Consider the following 18647-nt stretch of genomic DNA (forward strand, 5'->3'; position numbering starts at 1 on the left):
CTTTACAGGTGATTTGAGGGTTGGGGTTTGGTTTGGGTTTTTTTTTTCCTCTGCTTGTTTTCTTATCTCTAGACCCTTTCTTAAAGGACAACACCACTTGGACAAACCCCTGAGTATTACCACTCAGCTGGTGCTTCTCAGAGAGGAATAAAGAAGCCTTTGGGATCATTTGTTTGCAACAGCAAAGGAAGGAAAAAGCGCTTTTTTGCCCTTTGGTTAGTCTTCTTTGTGCTTCTGAGCAGCAGTTGAGTCTTCACTTTTTTACAGAGCAAGGGCTTTTGTAAAACCATGAGCTTTGCATTTAAGATATATATCTCTTGCAAGTTGTGACTCTTCAGCAGCCATGGCTATATCCATCTGGCGTCTTTAAATATGGAGTAATGTCCTTTGAAATGTAACTAGAACTGAGTGAAGTGTTTCAGGAGTGTGCAGAGTCTTTAGGAGAAAGGATACTGATGTGTCCTGAAGAGAAAGCAGCTCATAGTCAATGGCATCCTTGACAGGAGCAAAAGCCAGAATTCACTGGCCTGCTAAAGAGCAGAGAAAGCAGTGCTTTCCCTTATGGCTTTTTAGGAGGCCAAACAGATAAATGACTGACAATTTGTTGCAAAAATTATTAGTTTAACTGAACTGAAGTTATAACTCGGAGCTTAAGAGAAGATGCCCAGGTAGATTGTTCACTGGCGATTTGTTAAAATATTTGAGCAAAATGCATAGGCTAAACTTCTGCTACCGCTTCCAGTCCAAAATTTGCGGTAGGGTTATAATGCAAATACTCCTGAAACAGATTTCAGTTTAGGAAATACTCTTTCAATTTTAGGCCTGCCCTGTGATGTAGTGGTTTTTAGAACTGGCTGTCTGCAACAACTGGCTGAAATCTTTCACTAGAGCAATTAAATGCAGCTTTTTAACTGTAGCAGTGGTATTGCCATAGGATGAACCTGTTTGGAACTTTGAGATCTGTGGGGAAGAAAAATGGGTTTATAAAATGAAATTTTGTGTATATTTTGGCTGGCTGCTAAGTAGACTAAACATGCTGCATGCTTTTTAAATCCAGTGTTTGACAAGGATGTTGAACTGCTGTGGTTACTACTGCTGTTTCCAGAATACCATAAGGTTCTTAAAATGTATTAATTGGTCTTTAACAATCTTATGACTCATCGTTGAGTCTGCGGGCCAGAGTGAGGCTATCACTATTTTACCTGTCTCCTCTTCCACTGTTACTGAGATTAGTGAGCTAGCCTCCTATCTAGTGTTGTGGAGTATGGACAATGTATTTTAAATTGTTTCTATTAATCATTATTAATTTATTATTTCATTGTCAGAATTTTTGAAAAGGTTTAGGTTCCTTTTAGAAGAAAAGATGACTTCACATTAAATGAGTGTTGTTTTAATCAAGAAATCGCTTAGACAGCTCTGATAAATTCATGCAGTAAAAATTGCATACAGTCTAGTAAAATTTGACAGCCTCTAAATACTCCGGCTGACAGAGTCCTCCTGGAAGGATTTTAATGACAAGTCGTATACACCTGCAATACGCCATGGGGGTCAGTGGGGAATTCCCTTAAAGTATTCCTTGCAGAAGCTGCAGCATTTGACACGTAGAGGCAAATCCTCTTAGTAACAGGTTGCTGCACCTCTTGCGAGACGGGGCTGTGGGGTGGGGATGTTCATGCCGTTCAGGTACAGCCACAGTTTCAGGGAGCGACTCTGCAGTGGCAGCCTGTCTGTGTTGAGGAACTGCTGCCAGTGCACGTGCAGAGCCCTTGCTGCAGGTGCCGCGTACCCACATAAAGCTACGTCGTTTCGTACATCATGCAAAATCAGTCTCGGGGAGGGCTGTAAGTAAGGAACTGATGATGAGGAGCACAGGACTAAGATGGAGCAAACGGACACCGTTCATGCAGCATATGTGACATGGAGGCAGGAGGTCTCCTGGGCAAGATCCAGCCCAGGGTGATGGTGTTACCTGCACATGCACACAACCTCCTCCGCTGGTGATGAATCATGCTGCGGGAGGGTGTTAACGGGAAATTAGGAGTTGCATAAGCAAAAACGCTGTGCTCAGAGCCTATCCAGAGGAAAGCTGTGCTCAGGCAGTGTGAGTTCAAAACACAGCAGTCTGTATCTGTGCTGGATTGTACATCACCTGGGTTTCTTCTCTGGGCTCAAGCCTAGAAGTCCAGTTAATCTTCCTGTGCTTTTTTCAGATTCTTTGGTGTGCATCCCAACTAAGAGGATTTCGCCTCTCTGTTTATTTAGTCTAGGCAAGGGTGGCCCTCTGCTTCCCAGCACTGTGCTGTTTTAAAGCTGTTACTTTTAAATCTATTTGTTTATGTTGATGTTCATGTTTATCAGCTAACGGAAGGGAAAGCACCGTGTATGGACTTGCTGTAAACATTTGCAGAACGGCTTCACTGGCTTCCTGCATGTCCCTCCCGAGGCGTCTCCTTTGCCTTCAGGTTTACAAAAATGCCTTGAGGAGGGTTGGGGCTGCGTCTCCCCTGCAGCCTCGCTCTTTTGCTGCGCTCCCCCGCGTAATGGGGGCTTGCAGGGGCCAGGAGAGTTCCGGTTACAAAAGGGAAGTCTTAGCGATGGCTGTGGAGAGCGTGGCAAAGAGGTGGCCTCTTCATCAGGGCGATGATGGAGATGGTGCTGAGAGGGGGAGCAGCCGTCGTGGGGCGAGGAGCAGCACGTGCCTCGCGTGATGGGGGAATCGTGGAAGGGGCCCGTGACTCTGCAGCCGCAGGGATGGTCCTGGGGTCTTCGTGGCCCACGTGGGCGCGCAGGGTGGTTGCCACCTCTGTGCCTGGGCTGCCGTACCGGGTGTAACGCTTGGTGCCTAAAACAGCAGCTGCGCATTCATGTCCTGCTAACCACCATGGTAAATGAAACTGTAAGCGAGGAAGAGGGGTGGTTACATGGCCATTAAGAGGGATATTTTTCATCTCCACCTTTTGAGAAATTGTCCCGCAGCAAAGGAGCTTGGCCTGTGGCCATGCCACTGCGGTTTGTCCTCCTGCTGGCGGGCCAGGCCGGGCCCAGGCTGTGGGCATATGAGGGCTTGCTCCGGTGGCAGCAGCCGCCCCTTCCCGCGTTCCCCAGAGCTGCTTAGAGAGGGCTGCCGTGTGTGAGAGCAGGGAAGGAGGGAGTCCTCTGTGGCAGTTTTCTCTCAGCCGGGTTCTGCCTCTGGCCTAGGTCGGGGGAGTGCTGGGAGGTAGAGGGTGGCCGGGAGGGGCTGCATCAACTGCTGGGCTGGCTGCCTCTCCCTCGGCCTCTGCCTAGTTTTGGTGGCATTGCGTTTTGCCTGCCTGCTGGAGTCGTTTTGGGGCAGGCTTTCAACTACACCGAGCACCCATACTCAGATTTATTATAGGTACCCTTGTGCTTGTGAAAATGGGGGTGTGTGCTGAACACCAAAGGCCCGGAGGCCGGAGCAGCTCCGAGGCATTTCTAGAAAGCAGTTCAGCCCTGCGGGCGTGGGTTTACTGAGAGGATGGCAAGGAGTCTGCTGCCTGTACCCATAGCATCGCTGGCCACCGCTGGCAGAGGCAGCAGTTACGGGACACCACTGTAATGACACTGTTTCCATCTTGCCAGGTTATGGCTGGATCCAGCCTTATACCTCTAGCAGGCGCTGGAAGTAGTTGTGCAGATCCATCCCAGAAGGCAGCAAGAAAACCAAACTCGTGATTTGTTTGAGAGCCTGCAATCTCTCTGCCTTATGAACGAGAATGAAGTCTGATGTTTGGTTTCCCTTCAGCTTATATGTCTAGTTGACTGCTAGTGCTAGTTACGCTAAAAAGGCGAGTTAGAAGGCAGGGTGTTTGGATCTGTGTCACACAGGACAAGGAGCAGTTTGCTTTGTACACTCCAGAGTAGTAGCGTATGAGGCGGGTGGTAAGGTCTGCAACAGCCATGGTGGTTGTGCAACAGGTTTTCCTGTCCTCCCCTCAGGTCTGTCTTAAGTTAGCAAGATGAGGAATGGGAGCTTCTCACCTGTATCACCTGGCTCCAGTTTGCCTGTTCATGAAGTAGAAGAGTAGGGTGGGGATTATTGGTAACGATTAACGTATTGAATTTAGGAACGGTCATGCCCCTTGAAATGTATTCCTGAAAGCGCTTGTCACTGGATGTCAGAAAGTCCTGGAGTATGCTCTAATCCTCAGCTGTTGGAGAAGTAACACCAGTGACTGTAACACCAGAGGATCCTACTGGCACCTGGAATTTTTTTCACTTCTTCGAAAATATAACTGAAAGTGAAGTTCTTAAATAGGAAAAAGGTACAAAACCAACTGGACCGATATTCACTTGGTAAATACAGTATCCTCTGCTTGCTGGAGGCTAAGCAGTATCTGGCAGTCTGTGGACATAGACTTGCTAGTAGATAATGCTAATGGGAGGCTTTGTATTTTAATGATAACGCCATTAGTATTCACAAACCAGTTATCTGCTTTGAGTTGTGCAGAACTGAGTGGTGTAATGTGATATTCTGAAAATTTCAGAGTAAGCAAATAAGTAAGCAAATAACTTGATTGTTGCCAGAGCTTCCTGTAAAAGAATGTACTTAGAGGAAACAGTTGCTTTAAATGTCATTTTTGTCCAAATATGGAACAACAGGAATAACTTTATATTTCCTGTGAACTAACTGGCAGCCCCCTGGATTTGCATTGCTTTTTGAAAATGATGTTCACATCACCAACAGGAAAGTCGTGTTCACAGAGCAGCTTTCAGGGGACTCCCATGACCCTACCTCCAGGACAGAGCCCTGGGGAATTTGGAGAAGAATGTAAAAAAATGAGGTCCCAGCAACAAAACATTTCAGCTCCAGCAATCTGGTATTTTTTTGACTAAGAAGATGTGACTACTTTTTTAACATCTTTTTAGTGAAGTACTTCCAACTGATGCTAATTTACAAAATAAATACTTTCTGAAATAATTAAGCATTTAAAAATTAACTAATATTCCCTTGAGTGGCTAAAAGACACTGGAGATTTCCGATAAGAATCTGTGGTCTGTCTGCCATTTTTGTATGAACATCCTGTAGGATTCTGGTAATACTAAAAACAACAACAACAAAACAACCCTCCCCCCCAGCCAAACAGAAAAAACCCTGCCAAAAACTACAAACAGCCCCCCATGTCCCAAGAGCCATAATTAATTTTTTTCCGATTGTATTCTATAGAGCTTTTCTTAAAATAAGTTGACTTTCTGAAAATTATACAAGGCTTTTAAATAAAACCAGAGCTGAATTGTTGTAATTAGTTCAAATTTCATCATGCACAGTGATATTTCAGACAGTGACTTGCCATTCCTTTCAGATATTATCTGTATGTTAATTTGGGACTTGCTTAAAGTTTCCCTCAGACTAACAGGGATACTTAGTTGATGCAGTGACATACCAGTAACCATGAAGTACCACAGTTTTCCACTGTGTAGGTTTGTTCCAGGAGATTTTTCATTTGGTCTAAAGCTATCCCTAGAAGATTTACTAGAACAGCTCTGCATTGGCAGAGGAGTGAGTGGGGACCACTTCTGCTTCCTTCTGTCCTACTCACGTACATGAACCTACAGCCAAAGGAGGTCTTCAGGAGAATGAGTATTTTAATTCTCCTTATCCATGCAAGGTTTAATGAGCCTTTGGAGATTACTGGGTTGCACTTACTTCTGTTGCTTAAATGTAGGCATTTAGTGCCATTTGAGATATTTACATAAGCCTGGCAGCTATGACCGGGGACCTAGGGGAAACCTGGTCCCACCTGGCCTGGCAGCTGGAGGCAGGTGGTATCCTACAGGACATCTTGAACAGCACTGTTCTTCTGTGCTCTATGAATACCGGATCTACAGAAAATGGAAATGACACAACCAAGGACTTTAAATAGCCTACTACATGACAGAAACTTCCAGTGATTGCTGACTAGAGCTGAACTTAATTTGATAAAAGCTGTAAAACCAATAAGCTGTCCCTTGGTTCGGGGAATTCCCTGAACAGTCAAGTTGAAGTCTACCCATGATTTGCTGGGAAAAAAAATGAAAAAAGGACATAAAGATAAGCTGCCAACTTTTTTTTTTTTATGGGGGAGAAAAAGGACTTGGGAGAGGAGGAAAGACTGGAGCTTGCTGACGTTATAAAATCATAAAATGTTCCCGTTTGTCTTTTGTTTATCTGTCCATAGACATCTGAAACTGATGTGTTTACAAATGAAATGAGAACTGTGCTCAATTTCTGTTCTCTGCTTTAAGTCCTGAAAATGAAGGCATGGCAGATGTTCCTTTTCCTGAACCAGTTAAGGGTTGTAGTTCAAATCGTCAGTGCAGGACAACTGGCTTTGTATCAGCTCCTGTAAGGGACAGACTTGCCACTCTTCAGGCATTTGACCAAGACCAGTCCTTTAGCACAGAGATCGCCAAGGAGCAGCAGTTACCCTTGTCCCAGCAGAGGTTGCGGGAGTGACCGAGGATGAGGGCCAGTGCACTGAGTTGCTCTCTTCTCCTTTCTGACCCTCGGGAAGCTGGCAGCCCCGCTGAAGCCCGTCTGTGCACAGCTAGCCTTCTGGTGCTTCCCTCAGTACTTGTGCAAGTGCTCGTGCCGAGGTTTCCATTCTAATTACCAATTAATACTACTTGCCATAAAACGTGATAGTTTCTATGATTCACTTCAAGCTAGCCTTAGTAATGTATTCATTTTGAAGTGATGTTTTCTGTTTAGGCACTGCGCTTAAACTGATCATGTTTTTGGATGAAAATAGTGATGATATACCCCTCTACGCTGCTTTAGTTCAAATTTCAATTTGAACTAAATTCCAATTCAAGTTCAAATACCAATTCAAACACTAATGGAGACAGAGTATAACCTTTAAAAATTATTAGCTGGTACATTTTGGTTAGAAATGGGCGAGTTTGTCAGCAAATTAGTGATTTGATGGAATATTTGACTTTAGAATTGCCAAAATAAATATTTAAACCATATTCTGTGAACACAATAGTCAAAGATAAAATATTAAGAATAATAAAATTAGTAAGAAAAAATTTCAGAGACATTTTTCAGGAACGTTTAAATAGTACAAACAAATAGTTTGACTTTTCTGATTTTTCTTCATTTGTTATGAGCAAAGGAAATAAAAACCTGGACTCACAAAGGAGTTGCTATTTCCTGGTGGCTACTTCCTTGAATTTTAAAGATGCCCATATTCAGTGCAGTGAGGGACTTTGAATCCACTCTTCAGCTCATGGATGAGTACCTGTTTACCAGCTGGTGTTTGGGAAATCTGCTGTCACACTTGGGTAGTGCAGGTCCATGTCCAGCTACCCAGCTCTTGTGGAGGCAGGATGAGAACGAGTGGAAATGCCTTTATACTCCAGTTCTTTGGACTGTCATTAAAGAAGATGCTCAGGTTCCCATCTCTGATCTAATATGATTTCAGTGTGCCATGTGAAATGAAATTATTTCAGTGGGAGAGAGGGGATCAGTCTTGCCTTTGAAGTGCTCCACAGCACAGCAGGTTTCCTCCTCTTCTGAGACCAGTGAGCTCAGACCCTCTGAGGCAGAAGATAGCGTATGGTAGAACAGCTCTAAGTCTGGGTCAAACACTTAATGCAAAGCTGTGTTTTGAAGGAGAGCGACTTTGAGGTTTTGTGGTGGTTGTTTTTTTAAATTGTGGCAAAGAAGAATGATGTACTTACACTGAGCAATCAATTTGCTTTGCCAACACTTTTACAAATATGTTTTAAAACCCTAGTTCAGGCAGGACAAATTTCATTTTCCCCCACAGAGTTCCTGTCAGCCAGTATATCAATACATGACTTAACCTTTCAAAAATAATGTTTCAAAATGTACTTGTAGCTAATACGTATGTTAATACTGATCCATACCTTGTTACTGTTGTCTAAGCAGAACTAGAAGTTTGTAAGTGTGTCATTTGTGGTTTTTCTAATAGATGAGAGTTCTTGTTTCTTGCAAATCACAATTTTAATCCTTTTGTTTAAATACAGTCAGATATAGAAACAATGAAGCTTTTCATCCTGGTATATTTATTTAAGAAAAAAAGAGGATTTTATACTATTCATGTGTAGCCAGCTGTTTCCATAGTCTAACATAAATCTAATATTACAGAGGCAAATAACTAAACTTTGCTAACTTGCTAACAGTCTGGATTTTTTTGTTATCCTCTTCCTTCTAGCTAAGTGTAAATCAGAAATTTTAGAAACATGATTTTTTTTAAAGTTGTTAATGGGCTGCAAAATCAGTTAAGAAAAATATTGAGGTTAACTGGAATATAGCAGTGATTTCCTCTAATAGTAGTTTACATACAAAAGAGCAGTTCAGCTAATTCAATACACTTATATCTAAAGGGTAAAGACAAGAATAGTAATACAGCCAGGGAGCTATTTTGACATTCTGAAGAGAGAAGAAAATATGAGAGGAATGTGAGATAAGCGTCCTGCCGTTGGCGTCACCTCCCTGTTCTTGTATTTGGTGGGACGTGAAACTGAAGGCATCTATTGATCCAGCTCTTGTCAGCTACATGAGTTGCACATATGTGTGCGTAGGTGGAAGTGCAGTGTCTGCTATGTAGGGATAAATCCCCCTTGGTCTTCCCCGTTGTGATTAGGTTAGGGTAGGGGTAGAAGGGGTGGATTGTGTGGAGGGAAGAGATTCAGACTTAAAGCTGTCACTGTTAAACAGCCATCCCCATCCCATTGGCATAGCCATTGCTGGTGTTTGAACTTGGAACTTGTATTGAAATTCAGTTCCAATTGGGGTTTGAACTAAAGTGCGAAATCTTCACTGTTTCATCAGAAAACATGATCAGTTTAAGTGTCATGTCTAAAACAGAATATGTCATATTATAATGAATGAATCAGGAGATGAAATAATTATGACTATTTTTACTTGTTGAAGCATTTCAGCTGTGAATTAGGAACAGTGAATAGTCAGAGGATTTTGATATTTCTGCTAGTCTCACCAGCCACCTGTTTACAGGATTTTCAGTCATTTGAAAGACACTGTGTTTTGGGTGGGAGAAGTGACTGTATTCCCTGGAATAAGATTTTCAACATTAACAGAGTTAAGTAAACAGTGAGAATTTTATTAAATTTCTACCTTACATGTGTGCCTTACACGGTAAGATTTGAAATTGATTGATACCTATGCAATTAGCCTAAGCTGGTAGGCAGATCAGCAACTGAAACTCGGCAGACAGTCTGAGCTGATGTTGTGGGAAAGAGGACTATGTTTTGTCTTGAAGAATGCACTTCTGTAAGAGAGAGGAGTGTTCGAGAACTGACTCGGCCTTTGTATTTTTTTGGAGATTTCTGTAGCCTCCAGAAATGGTGCGTGTCCAAATATGGCAGTCGTCTCCCTCCTAGGCTGCTCATCTGGCTGCTTGCATCGTTCCTGTGCTAGTTCCAAGCAATAGTCCTCAAATGCCAGGAAAGTAGCTGGACGTGGAAAAACGGGGCAAAACACAACAAAAGTCTGTAGCTATGATCCAACAGATGTCTTACAGGCTGAATTGCAGAGCAGAGTTTCTTCCGTCTGCTGCAGGAACTTTTAGCAGCCTTCTCAGCTCTGTCACTCAAAGAGCTTTAGTACTCCTAAGGCTTGGTACGTGATTCATGGAAGTCAGAGGTCCAGGATGGGATGTCCATTCATTAGCGGCACTTTTTTAGAACTATATGTTAGTACGATAGTAAATGAATCACTGTCCTTTAGGAAAATCCTCAGTATGCATGTAGCACGTTCATATGTGTGATGTTGAAGGGATGTAATCTTTTTATAGTTTAATACTGATTTGCTAGCGTGATTCACTAAGCTTATCAGTTGCAGACAGTCTGGGAGAATGAAACAGAACAGAAATACTTGTCACAAAACGAAGTGATTTGTATCCCTAAAATGAGCTTCTGCTTCTGGGCTGACTGATATTTTGTGGGAGGAGTAAGATAAAATTAATGTCTTTAAATATTATATGAGAGGCTGGCCTGTGGTGCAGGGGAGCTATGGCTACTTGAGAACTGCTAGTCTACCATGCAAAATAGGTGAGGTATCATGGTGTACCTGGCCAAAATCTTTGGATTAGTCTGTAATTGGCTCCTAGACAAGGGATAAAGAGCCTGCCTTTTCATCCCCCCCCGCAGATTATACTTCCTGCCCAGCTTCCTTCTCTGTTTTGGCACTTGAAGGATAGCAGTGATTGCTCCAAGCTCCATGCAGTTCCTGGGGAAGGTGTTGTTTCAGAGACGATGTCTGGAGATAGGACAAAACTATTTATCTTCATTTGTCTCATTATCTCTAGTCATGTGTGGCGGGAAATCATGAACTGGATTCTTTGTATCATGAGACTGATTTAAAATCATAAAAGTTTAGATGTAAATAATAATTTGCATAGTTGCAGCTTACTTACCTTGTGATGATTATCTTTATTCCTTCAGGGTGAAGTTTCCCACTTAGGACTTGAATGTGTAAGGTTCTTAAGTCATTCCTAAATGAGTACCAGAAATGCAGATCTCCTTGTTCACAGTTCGAAAGATACTCAGTTAAATTTCTAACACTTTCCAAGGAATGAAGAGCTATTGTTATACTCTGTTGCATTCTGGCTGTAACCTCTAGCCCTCTGATCCCCTATATCCACTTTTCTCTCAGTTTTCCCCCTTGTTCTTATACATAGCCCATAATCCTTTCTGCCCCTTTCAGTCTCTCTGGCTTAGTCCTCCAAGGTGTGCTTCATCTCCATTGAAAGCAAACATCCAAAATAGGTGAGGTGGATCCCAGACCAGAAATGCCTGTTTCTTGCCGTTGAATAAAGGGACACTGCAGTGACTAGTAGAGATGTTTGTACCTACGCTGGGTTAGGTGAACCCAGCCCCTGATTCCTGTACCTGCTGTAACCATCTTGCTCTCTTTCAATTTCTCACCTCCTTACTTAAATGCCCCTTTGACCTCCTTAAATTGACCTTTGATCCATAAGCTGTTTCCAGTCTGGCTCTCCCATCTTTCCAGAGGACCTAGAGAAAGAAGCTCATACTTCCTCCTAGTGTATGCACAATGTTATCACATCCCTCAGATTCAAAAATACATTTTAGTAGCTGAGGATAATGCTATCCAGTAGTGGCTGTCATTGTTGGCCAACCTTCCATCCACCGGCAAAGGTTCAGTCAGCGATAGTAGGAGACGATGCTACTGTAAAATAGGCGCAGAGTTTTGTAGCGCAGGTGGCCTGTTCTGGCACAGCAGGCTACAGCTCTTGACTGCAAATAGGACCTTGTGCGGCTGCGCTCCCAGATGCTCAGTACCTTCTTACCTTCCTCGCCTTTGTTTATTCTAATCTGAGGCTTAAGAAACAGGAAAAATTGCATATAATGGCGTCATTTTTGGGAGCACAAAAAGAGACCTGAAAGTGCAAGTCCATTCTTCTGGCCATGCTAAATTTAAGAACAAAACCCAACTGAAAAATAAATAACAACATACTTTTTTTCTAAAATGGTGCATGTTAAATAACAGGCTGAAGGAAATATGTGGGGACTAACTTGAAAACAGATGTTTATAATGATTCGATGACGTATTTTAATGACATTCCCAGATGCAATTAAAACAGACTTCTTCTGAATTTAAGGGATGTGTTGATAAAACTGATAACATTCTACATGATACTGGAGGAGGAAGCATGAGCTGCAAGCCTGCGTCCTCCAGCTGTGATCTCATCAGGTCTGAAAAACTAAGAGAGGTCACACTGGGTCACTTCTTGAAGTGGGAGGCCCAATGTTTTTCCAGGCATAACCATGTACCTCAAGAAGTAAAGCGGATTATTCAGGGGGTGGCGCTTTCCCCTCCTGGTCAGTATTGAGTTGGCGTTGTAGCACATGTTGGCGTTATTTTTAGATCTAATTCTCTTTCTGCAGCATAGGATTCATACGCATTTTAATCAGTGCTAATTTTCATCTTTCTGTGCATTTATAATATAACATGGTAAAATGCTGTAATAATGTAAGAGAAAAAAAGTGAATAATTTTGCTTTATGTGAATATGGAGAAAGTTTGACTTCAAACAACAGATTCTGTGGATCTACATTTTAAAAAAAGAATGTCAACAAAAGCAACAAATTTTTCAGGAGTACTTTAAAACTTTAGTTTTATTGGACAGCCTTTAATAATTTTATTTTCAGTATTAAACCCCAATTTCTCTTTGATGCTTTACTTTAAAAGAAAAGGTATTTACCAAGTAAAAATGTTACTGTATTATTTAACTTTCCAGAGTGGTGATGATTATTGTTCTCACTGGAGGTTTTCCAAATTCAAAACGGATTAGGTACATTTGCTCTTATTCCCCAGAAGTACTGAGGTCCCCGTAGACTGTGGAGCCTGCAGGCGTGGAGGGACAGGTGCCCAGCATCCGTGCTGAGAGCTGGCTACGGAGAGGTGCTGTCCCTTACCGCTTCCGGATAACAGCTTAATGGGGCTGCTGAAGGATCTCGTGTGCGTTGGTGGAATATTCAGTGATACAAATGTTTTGCTTGTTTTCCTCCTAGTTTGTTTCTGAGGGGCATGACAACAGTGAAAGTGATAGACTGCTGAGTTACTCACCGGTTGCTTCATGACTATAAGGAGGAAAAGGGGGGAGTAGCCCAGATGCACTTAAGTGCACTGAAATACTTTGGTAACACAAAGCGACTGTAAGCTTTTACCTGTGCATCAGTTAATCTGACTTCTCTCATATGTTATCACCTTTCATGCTTTGCAAAAAAATGAGTGGCTTTATGATTATGTCATAGAAATTCCAATCTTTTGGTTGCTGTTGACTCGATCCAAACAAACCAACCCCCAAATCTCTCAAGTCTCCATCTTAAGGCTTCTGTGAACAAAGGTATGAAAGCTTTTAGTAGCTTTTATTAATATTAAGCTCCCTTCCTCCAACACCTACAGCAAGATCTTCTCTCCCTTGCTTCTGAGGGAAGTGGCACTTAGGAGTATTTCATGTGATGAGGTCAGCTGTCGGGACTAGCAAAGCCAGCTGCACATTCCACCTTCCTCCCCTCCTGAGATGAAAATGCCCCTCTCCCAAATCGTCCCATCCACCTGGCCTCCAGAATTTCACTTCACAGAATCCAGATAGACTTGGGAGTCTGTCAACATCTATGCTGAAGTACCATCATTTTCTGGAGGTAGAAGTTGGCTGTATTTTGACTTTAGTTTATCTAGTGTAGAAACCCCATGAGGTGGTGCTGTCCTAAGAAAAGCCTTTCAGAAAACAAGGATCTCTGTAGTATCTACTGGAAAATAAATCAGACTGGGTATGTTTTTACGTGTTTTCTATGGATTCTTCTGCTGCAATGAATTTGCTTTTACTGAGTGGAAGGTTTCCCATCATAATGACAATTACAGTTAGTCATTACAGAGGGCAAGAAAGAAAGATCACCTGAAGTGTGGTAGATGTAAGAAACAGACCAGAACCCTGGAGCTACTCATCGCCTGGCCAATAAACATTAACAGTTGCCTCCATATCTAATATTTAATATTAGGAGCAGTTTGCTCTCTTAGAGGCTGTGGTTTGACTTGACTTCATAAAATATGTCCAGAAGTACTTGACATAGTTTCCTGTGGTAATTATACCAATATTTAATTCCCTATAAAAACTATCATCTTCCTATCTGATGACTGCCAATTACTGATAAAAAAATTTAGTAAATCAATATTAAGAGATCTCATGGTAAACACCCAGAGGGTGTAGGCAACATTTTTTGACTTCAGAAAAGAAGCAAAACCCATATTCTTCATGTCTGTTATTTTTCTCCTTAAGCATACAAGATTGTATTGGGTCTGCATGGCAAGGTTTTGGTAGCGGGGGGCTACAGGGGTGGCTTCTGTGAGAAGCTGCTAGAAGCTTCGCCTGTGTCCGATGGAGCCAATGCCAGCTGGCTCCAAGATGGACCTGCCACTGGCCAAGGCCAAGCCAGTCAGCGATGGTGGTAGCACCTCTGGGATAACATAGTTAAGAAGGGGAAAAAAACCTGGGCAACTGCAGCCGGATAGAGGAGTGAGAATGTGGGAGAGAAACAACTCTGCAGACACCAAGGTCAGCGAAGAAGGAAGGCGAGGAGGTGCTCCAGGTGCCGGAGCAGAGATTCCCCTGCAGCCCATGGTGAAGACCATGGTGAGGCAGGCTGTCCCCCTGCAGCCCATGGAGGTTAACGGTGGAGCAGATACCCACCTGCAGCCCGTGGAGGAGCCCACGCTGGAGTGGGTTTGCTGGCAGGACTTGTGACCCCATGGGGGACCCACGCTGGAGCAGTCTGTTCCTGAAGGACTGCACCCCGTGGAAGGGACCCACACTGGAGCAGTTAATGAAGAACTGCAGCCCGTGGGAAGAACTCACGTTGGAGAAGTTCATGGAGGACTGTCTCCTGTGGGAGGGACCCCAGGCGGGAGCAGGGGAAGAGCGTGAGGAGTCCTCCCCCTGAGGAGGAAGGAGCGGCAGAGACAACGTGTGATGAACTGACCGCAGCCCCCATTCCCCGTCCCCCTGCGCCGCTCAAGGGGAAGAGGTAGAGAAATCGGAGGTGAAGTTAGGGAAGCAGGGAGGAGTGGGGAGAAGGTGTTTTAAGATTTAGTTTTTATTTTCTCATTATCCTAGTCTGATTTGATTGGTAATAAATTAAATTAATTTTCCCTGAGTTGAGTCTGTTTTGTCTGTGATGGTGATTGGTGAGTGATCTCTCCCTGTCCTTATCTCGACCCATGAGCCTTTCAGTTATATTTTCTCTCCCCTGCCCAGCTGAGGAGGGCAGTGATAGAGCTGCTTTGGTGGGCACCTGGCATCCAGCCAGGGTCAACCCACCACAAAGATAAATCATGAACTGCAGTTTCACCATCCCTTTCTCCTCAAAGCAATGGCACATATTTATAGAGATTAAGTATTTATGCAGGATGCAAGCCCTTTATTAGCAAACTGATATTAAAGAGATGCTTCTACAACTGGATTGATTTTGTTTTGAATATTCTGTTGGGCTTTGAATGTACAAATATAGAATCCTAGAGGAGAATCCACTTGTTTTAAGTTGAGACATTTATATTGCTAGATGCAGAGTATGTGTGTATTCTATAAAAATGAGTTATTTTTTAAATGGCCCAAAAGGCAATGATTTAGAAGCAATATAACCGTTTTCTATGGTTAAAAACTACAGCAGGTTTTTTTCTTCTTTTACAAAGGCATCTTTTATTGGACTGTGACTGAAACCAGAAGTGTACATCTATTTAAAGATAACAAAGTATTGTGCTGAGCTTAAGCGAACATTCCCTATGCTGACCAGCCTTGCAGTCTGGATGTTACTGCTGACATCCCTGGCTCGTTGTGGTATGCTCTGCCTGTCACCCGGTTCAGACAATTAATTCTCAATTTCTCTTTTATTTTCAGGGTTGTTCCGGTTGTGGAAAATGTGACTGCAGTGGAGTAAAAGGGCAAAAGGTGAGTAAGTCGGCTCTCTCTGCTTCATTATCTTGCTTATTTAAACCACATGGTGTATAATCTTCTGGGAGGCAGGTGAGCTGTTAGTTCCAGTGAGCACTTGCACCGCCACAGGGCATTGCTGAGGCCAGGCCACATGCCCTTCAGCAGGGTTTCCGGAAAGTGGCCAGCTCAGTGTCCGCAGCAGCAGAGGGCAGGAGGGCCAGGGGTGGGAAACAGCCGAATGCCCCGACTGCGGGGTAGAGGCCCTAGCCCGGTGCTTGACCGTGCCCTCCCTCTTTCCCCGTCAAGCGGGATGCTAACCCGGCACTCTCACCTTTCCTACACCTCACCTCCAGTCTTTTCAGTGGGTAGCAGAGGTCCTGGCTTGACATCCTGACCACCTCTGGAAGCGATGCGAGCAGGTCAGTTCAGAAATGCTCCTCTCAGCGTGCTGTGCAGATTGCTCTCCAGGAAGGCTGTGAGGCATCATAAGCAACATACCCTGACCAGGGTTAGCCGTGGGAGGCAATGACCTGCAATGGGAAGAAGGAGGTTAATAGTCAACTTAAATACAGCAAAGTGTTTCAGGTCAAGAAAAAAAAAATATTTAAAACTTTTTGACAGAACCTTGCAAATGAGTTAAAGTTTCAGCTATCCAAACTTTCTGTGTGTGAAACAGAAAAGGCACTTTAAAGGCTTCTTTTAAAGCAGTAACAGTGAAGAAAAAACATAGCGTACTTAAGCATTCCACGAGTTCCCCCTGTAAATTCCCTGCTTTTGTAAATATTGTAGACATTAAATTACCCTCCTTATCTCTTCCAATTTTGCTGTAGAGATTTTAATCTACAGTGTGGTCTGTTCTACATGCACATGTACTGTGTATCTACCGTTATAAATGAGTGCAAGCCAAAGGTTTTATCATCCTGTGATTGCAGTGGGAACATTTTTTAAGGTAAGTTGTTTAGGTCACCCAAAAGAGTGCTTAGAAGAGGTGGGGGGTTTGTTTGTTTTCTTTTGGGGGGTTTGTTTTGTTTTTTTTAAATAAATATACAGCTGGTGTTCTACATTGGCTCACATGTGATAGCTACATACTTACGGATGAGAGTTTTAAGAACGTTTGTTGGTGGCTTTTCTTTGGTGATTTCCAGAACAAGGAATGTAAATTACTTGATCTTTGCTTGGGTCTCCAATTATTTTCTTTGTAACAGAATATAGATTAATTTGTGAGACAGGTGAAAAGTGTCGAGGTTCAAAACATCTTTTAGATGGAGTCTCCTTTTTTTAATGACCCATTAATATCTGCTTAATAAAAGCCAGCTATATATTAAAAACAAATAAAGCAAAGATTTGGGAAAGAGTTCAGAACTCTGAATTTTTTCCTTGATATCTTGATCTTATTTTTCAGTAACAAGTACAAATGAATCATTGTAGAACAAGAGAGATATTATGTTATAACTCTCTTGTTGAAAGCCATTAGTTTTCAGTTCATAGAATATGCCAGCATCTTACAACGAGATCATTTTAAAAAATGATAGTTTGGGGAAATAAATTGTATTAAAGCTTATGCTTCATTTATTTCCAGCTGCAATCCTGACTCTCTTTGCTAGGGCTCTTTCTGTCGTTTTTCATTTGCATAGTCCAGAGTCTCAAAAAGTTCTGTTTGAAATAAATCGGCGCTTGTCTGATATGCTAGAAGCCAAAACTACCTCAAATTAATGTAGGTTATTTAAAAATGTGGAAGAGAAAAATATCAGTCCATAGCAACAGAAGTCATAGTAAATTCCAGATCTCATGCAACCTTGTCCAGCAAGTCAGTGTACTCCTCACTCTTCCTAATGGGATCCATCACAAACTTCTCTGACTTTAAACATGTGTGCAGCGAAATATTTACATACTTTTAGATTGTGTAGGAAATTTAATTATTGACATTAGAGACATTGAGACAGGTGAATGAATACCTAGAAAACAATATTCAAGAAAGGCATTTGAAGGTATTTTGGAATGCATTTAGAAGTAACTTGATTCAGATTAGTATCTATCAATGCTTGCTCATTACGTTAACACTCTGAGGCTTTCCAATGTGTACTTAGAACTCAGAAAACTGAGTTGTATTTAAAAACATCCACCCCCGCCCCCTTGTTTTAGCCTAGTGCAGCTTTTCATCCCAATTCTTTACATTTAATGCCTGTCTAGAATAAGGACAGCCTGCTACCCAGTCCCAGGCCTGAAGACAGAAGTTGGTGAGGGAAAGCAAGGGATGCATCCTTCCTGATTGCATGTGTAATATTTCTAGAAAAGGTCTTCCCAGCCAATGCATTTGGATTTGAAACATGTCTCTGCTAAACACGGTTCCCATTAATGCACACATCCGTAGTGGTACCTGTTACCTCAGAGATCTAAGTGAATGTTGCTTAATCAGAGCAGGACTGATTAGAAAGACTGATCCTAACCAGGATCCAGGCCAGAAGAGGGCCACCATGCCCAGCTCTTGTGGTACCCCAGGAGACCACGTCAGAGAACATCCGCTCTCCACTTCTCACATAGCCACTTGTGTGGGAAGTACATATCCACTCTGTCCCACACCATCCACAGCCAACATGTTGCCTACACTGGAAACCCTTTTGATCTGGCTTCCATGTTGTACAGAAGTGCGCAAACGCTGAAGGGCCTTTTCCAATCCACCCACACTCTTCAGCAACGTAACCACACCAGTTTACTGCCGTGGGAGCCTCGGCAGCTGCGGAAGTGGGTGCTGGGTTTACCCTTTAATGCCTTAATTATTAACATCTGGAGATATATTTCCTACCGTAGTGTGGGAAGAAGTTCCAGACCCTGTGATTTGGGGGTGGGGTTTAATTAAAATACATTTGGCCAAATAATCGTGTTAATGATCTCACCAGAAAAAGTGCTGAAAATAGTATTTGACTTAAAAGCTGTGAAATGCCCAAGAAATATTACACAACAGTGTTTCAGATGTGGAAGAGTAAATTATATTGCCATGTTTTTCTCTCTTATTTGAGAATCTTTTCATCAATATGACCATTTGGATGGCCATATTTAGAATACATTCAATATGTTCTCTCATTAGGCTGTTTCCATGAAAATTGCATCTCTATGCCAAACTCCTTTAAGATGACTCATACTTTATCAAGGGCATATAATTGACAAAGTCTAAGGGTTTTCATTCCTTTCAGAAAATTTCAGAAAG

The 18647-nt window shown here is 42.6% G+C and overlaps 1 protein-coding gene across 1 annotated transcript in view; it reads left to right on the forward strand.

Annotated features, from left to right (window-relative positions):
* COL4A1 (collagen type IV alpha 1 chain) overlaps positions 1 to 18647 on the forward strand; it is a 130500-nt gene that overhangs the window by 41655 nt on the left and 70198 nt on the right. Inside the window, exon 2 of the mRNA XM_072849883.1 lies at positions 15407 to 15457. Coding sequence (XP_072705984.1) covers positions 15407 to 15457 — 51 coding nt within the window. The remainder of the gene's footprint in view (positions 1 to 15406; positions 15458 to 18647) is intronic.

The sequence above is a fragment of the Ciconia boyciana genome, chromosome 1 (genome assembly GCF_034638445.1).
Source record: "Ciconia boyciana chromosome 1, ASM3463844v1, whole genome shotgun sequence".
NCBI classification, from domain to species: Eukaryota; Metazoa; Chordata; class Aves; order Ciconiiformes; family Ciconiidae; genus Ciconia; species Ciconia boyciana.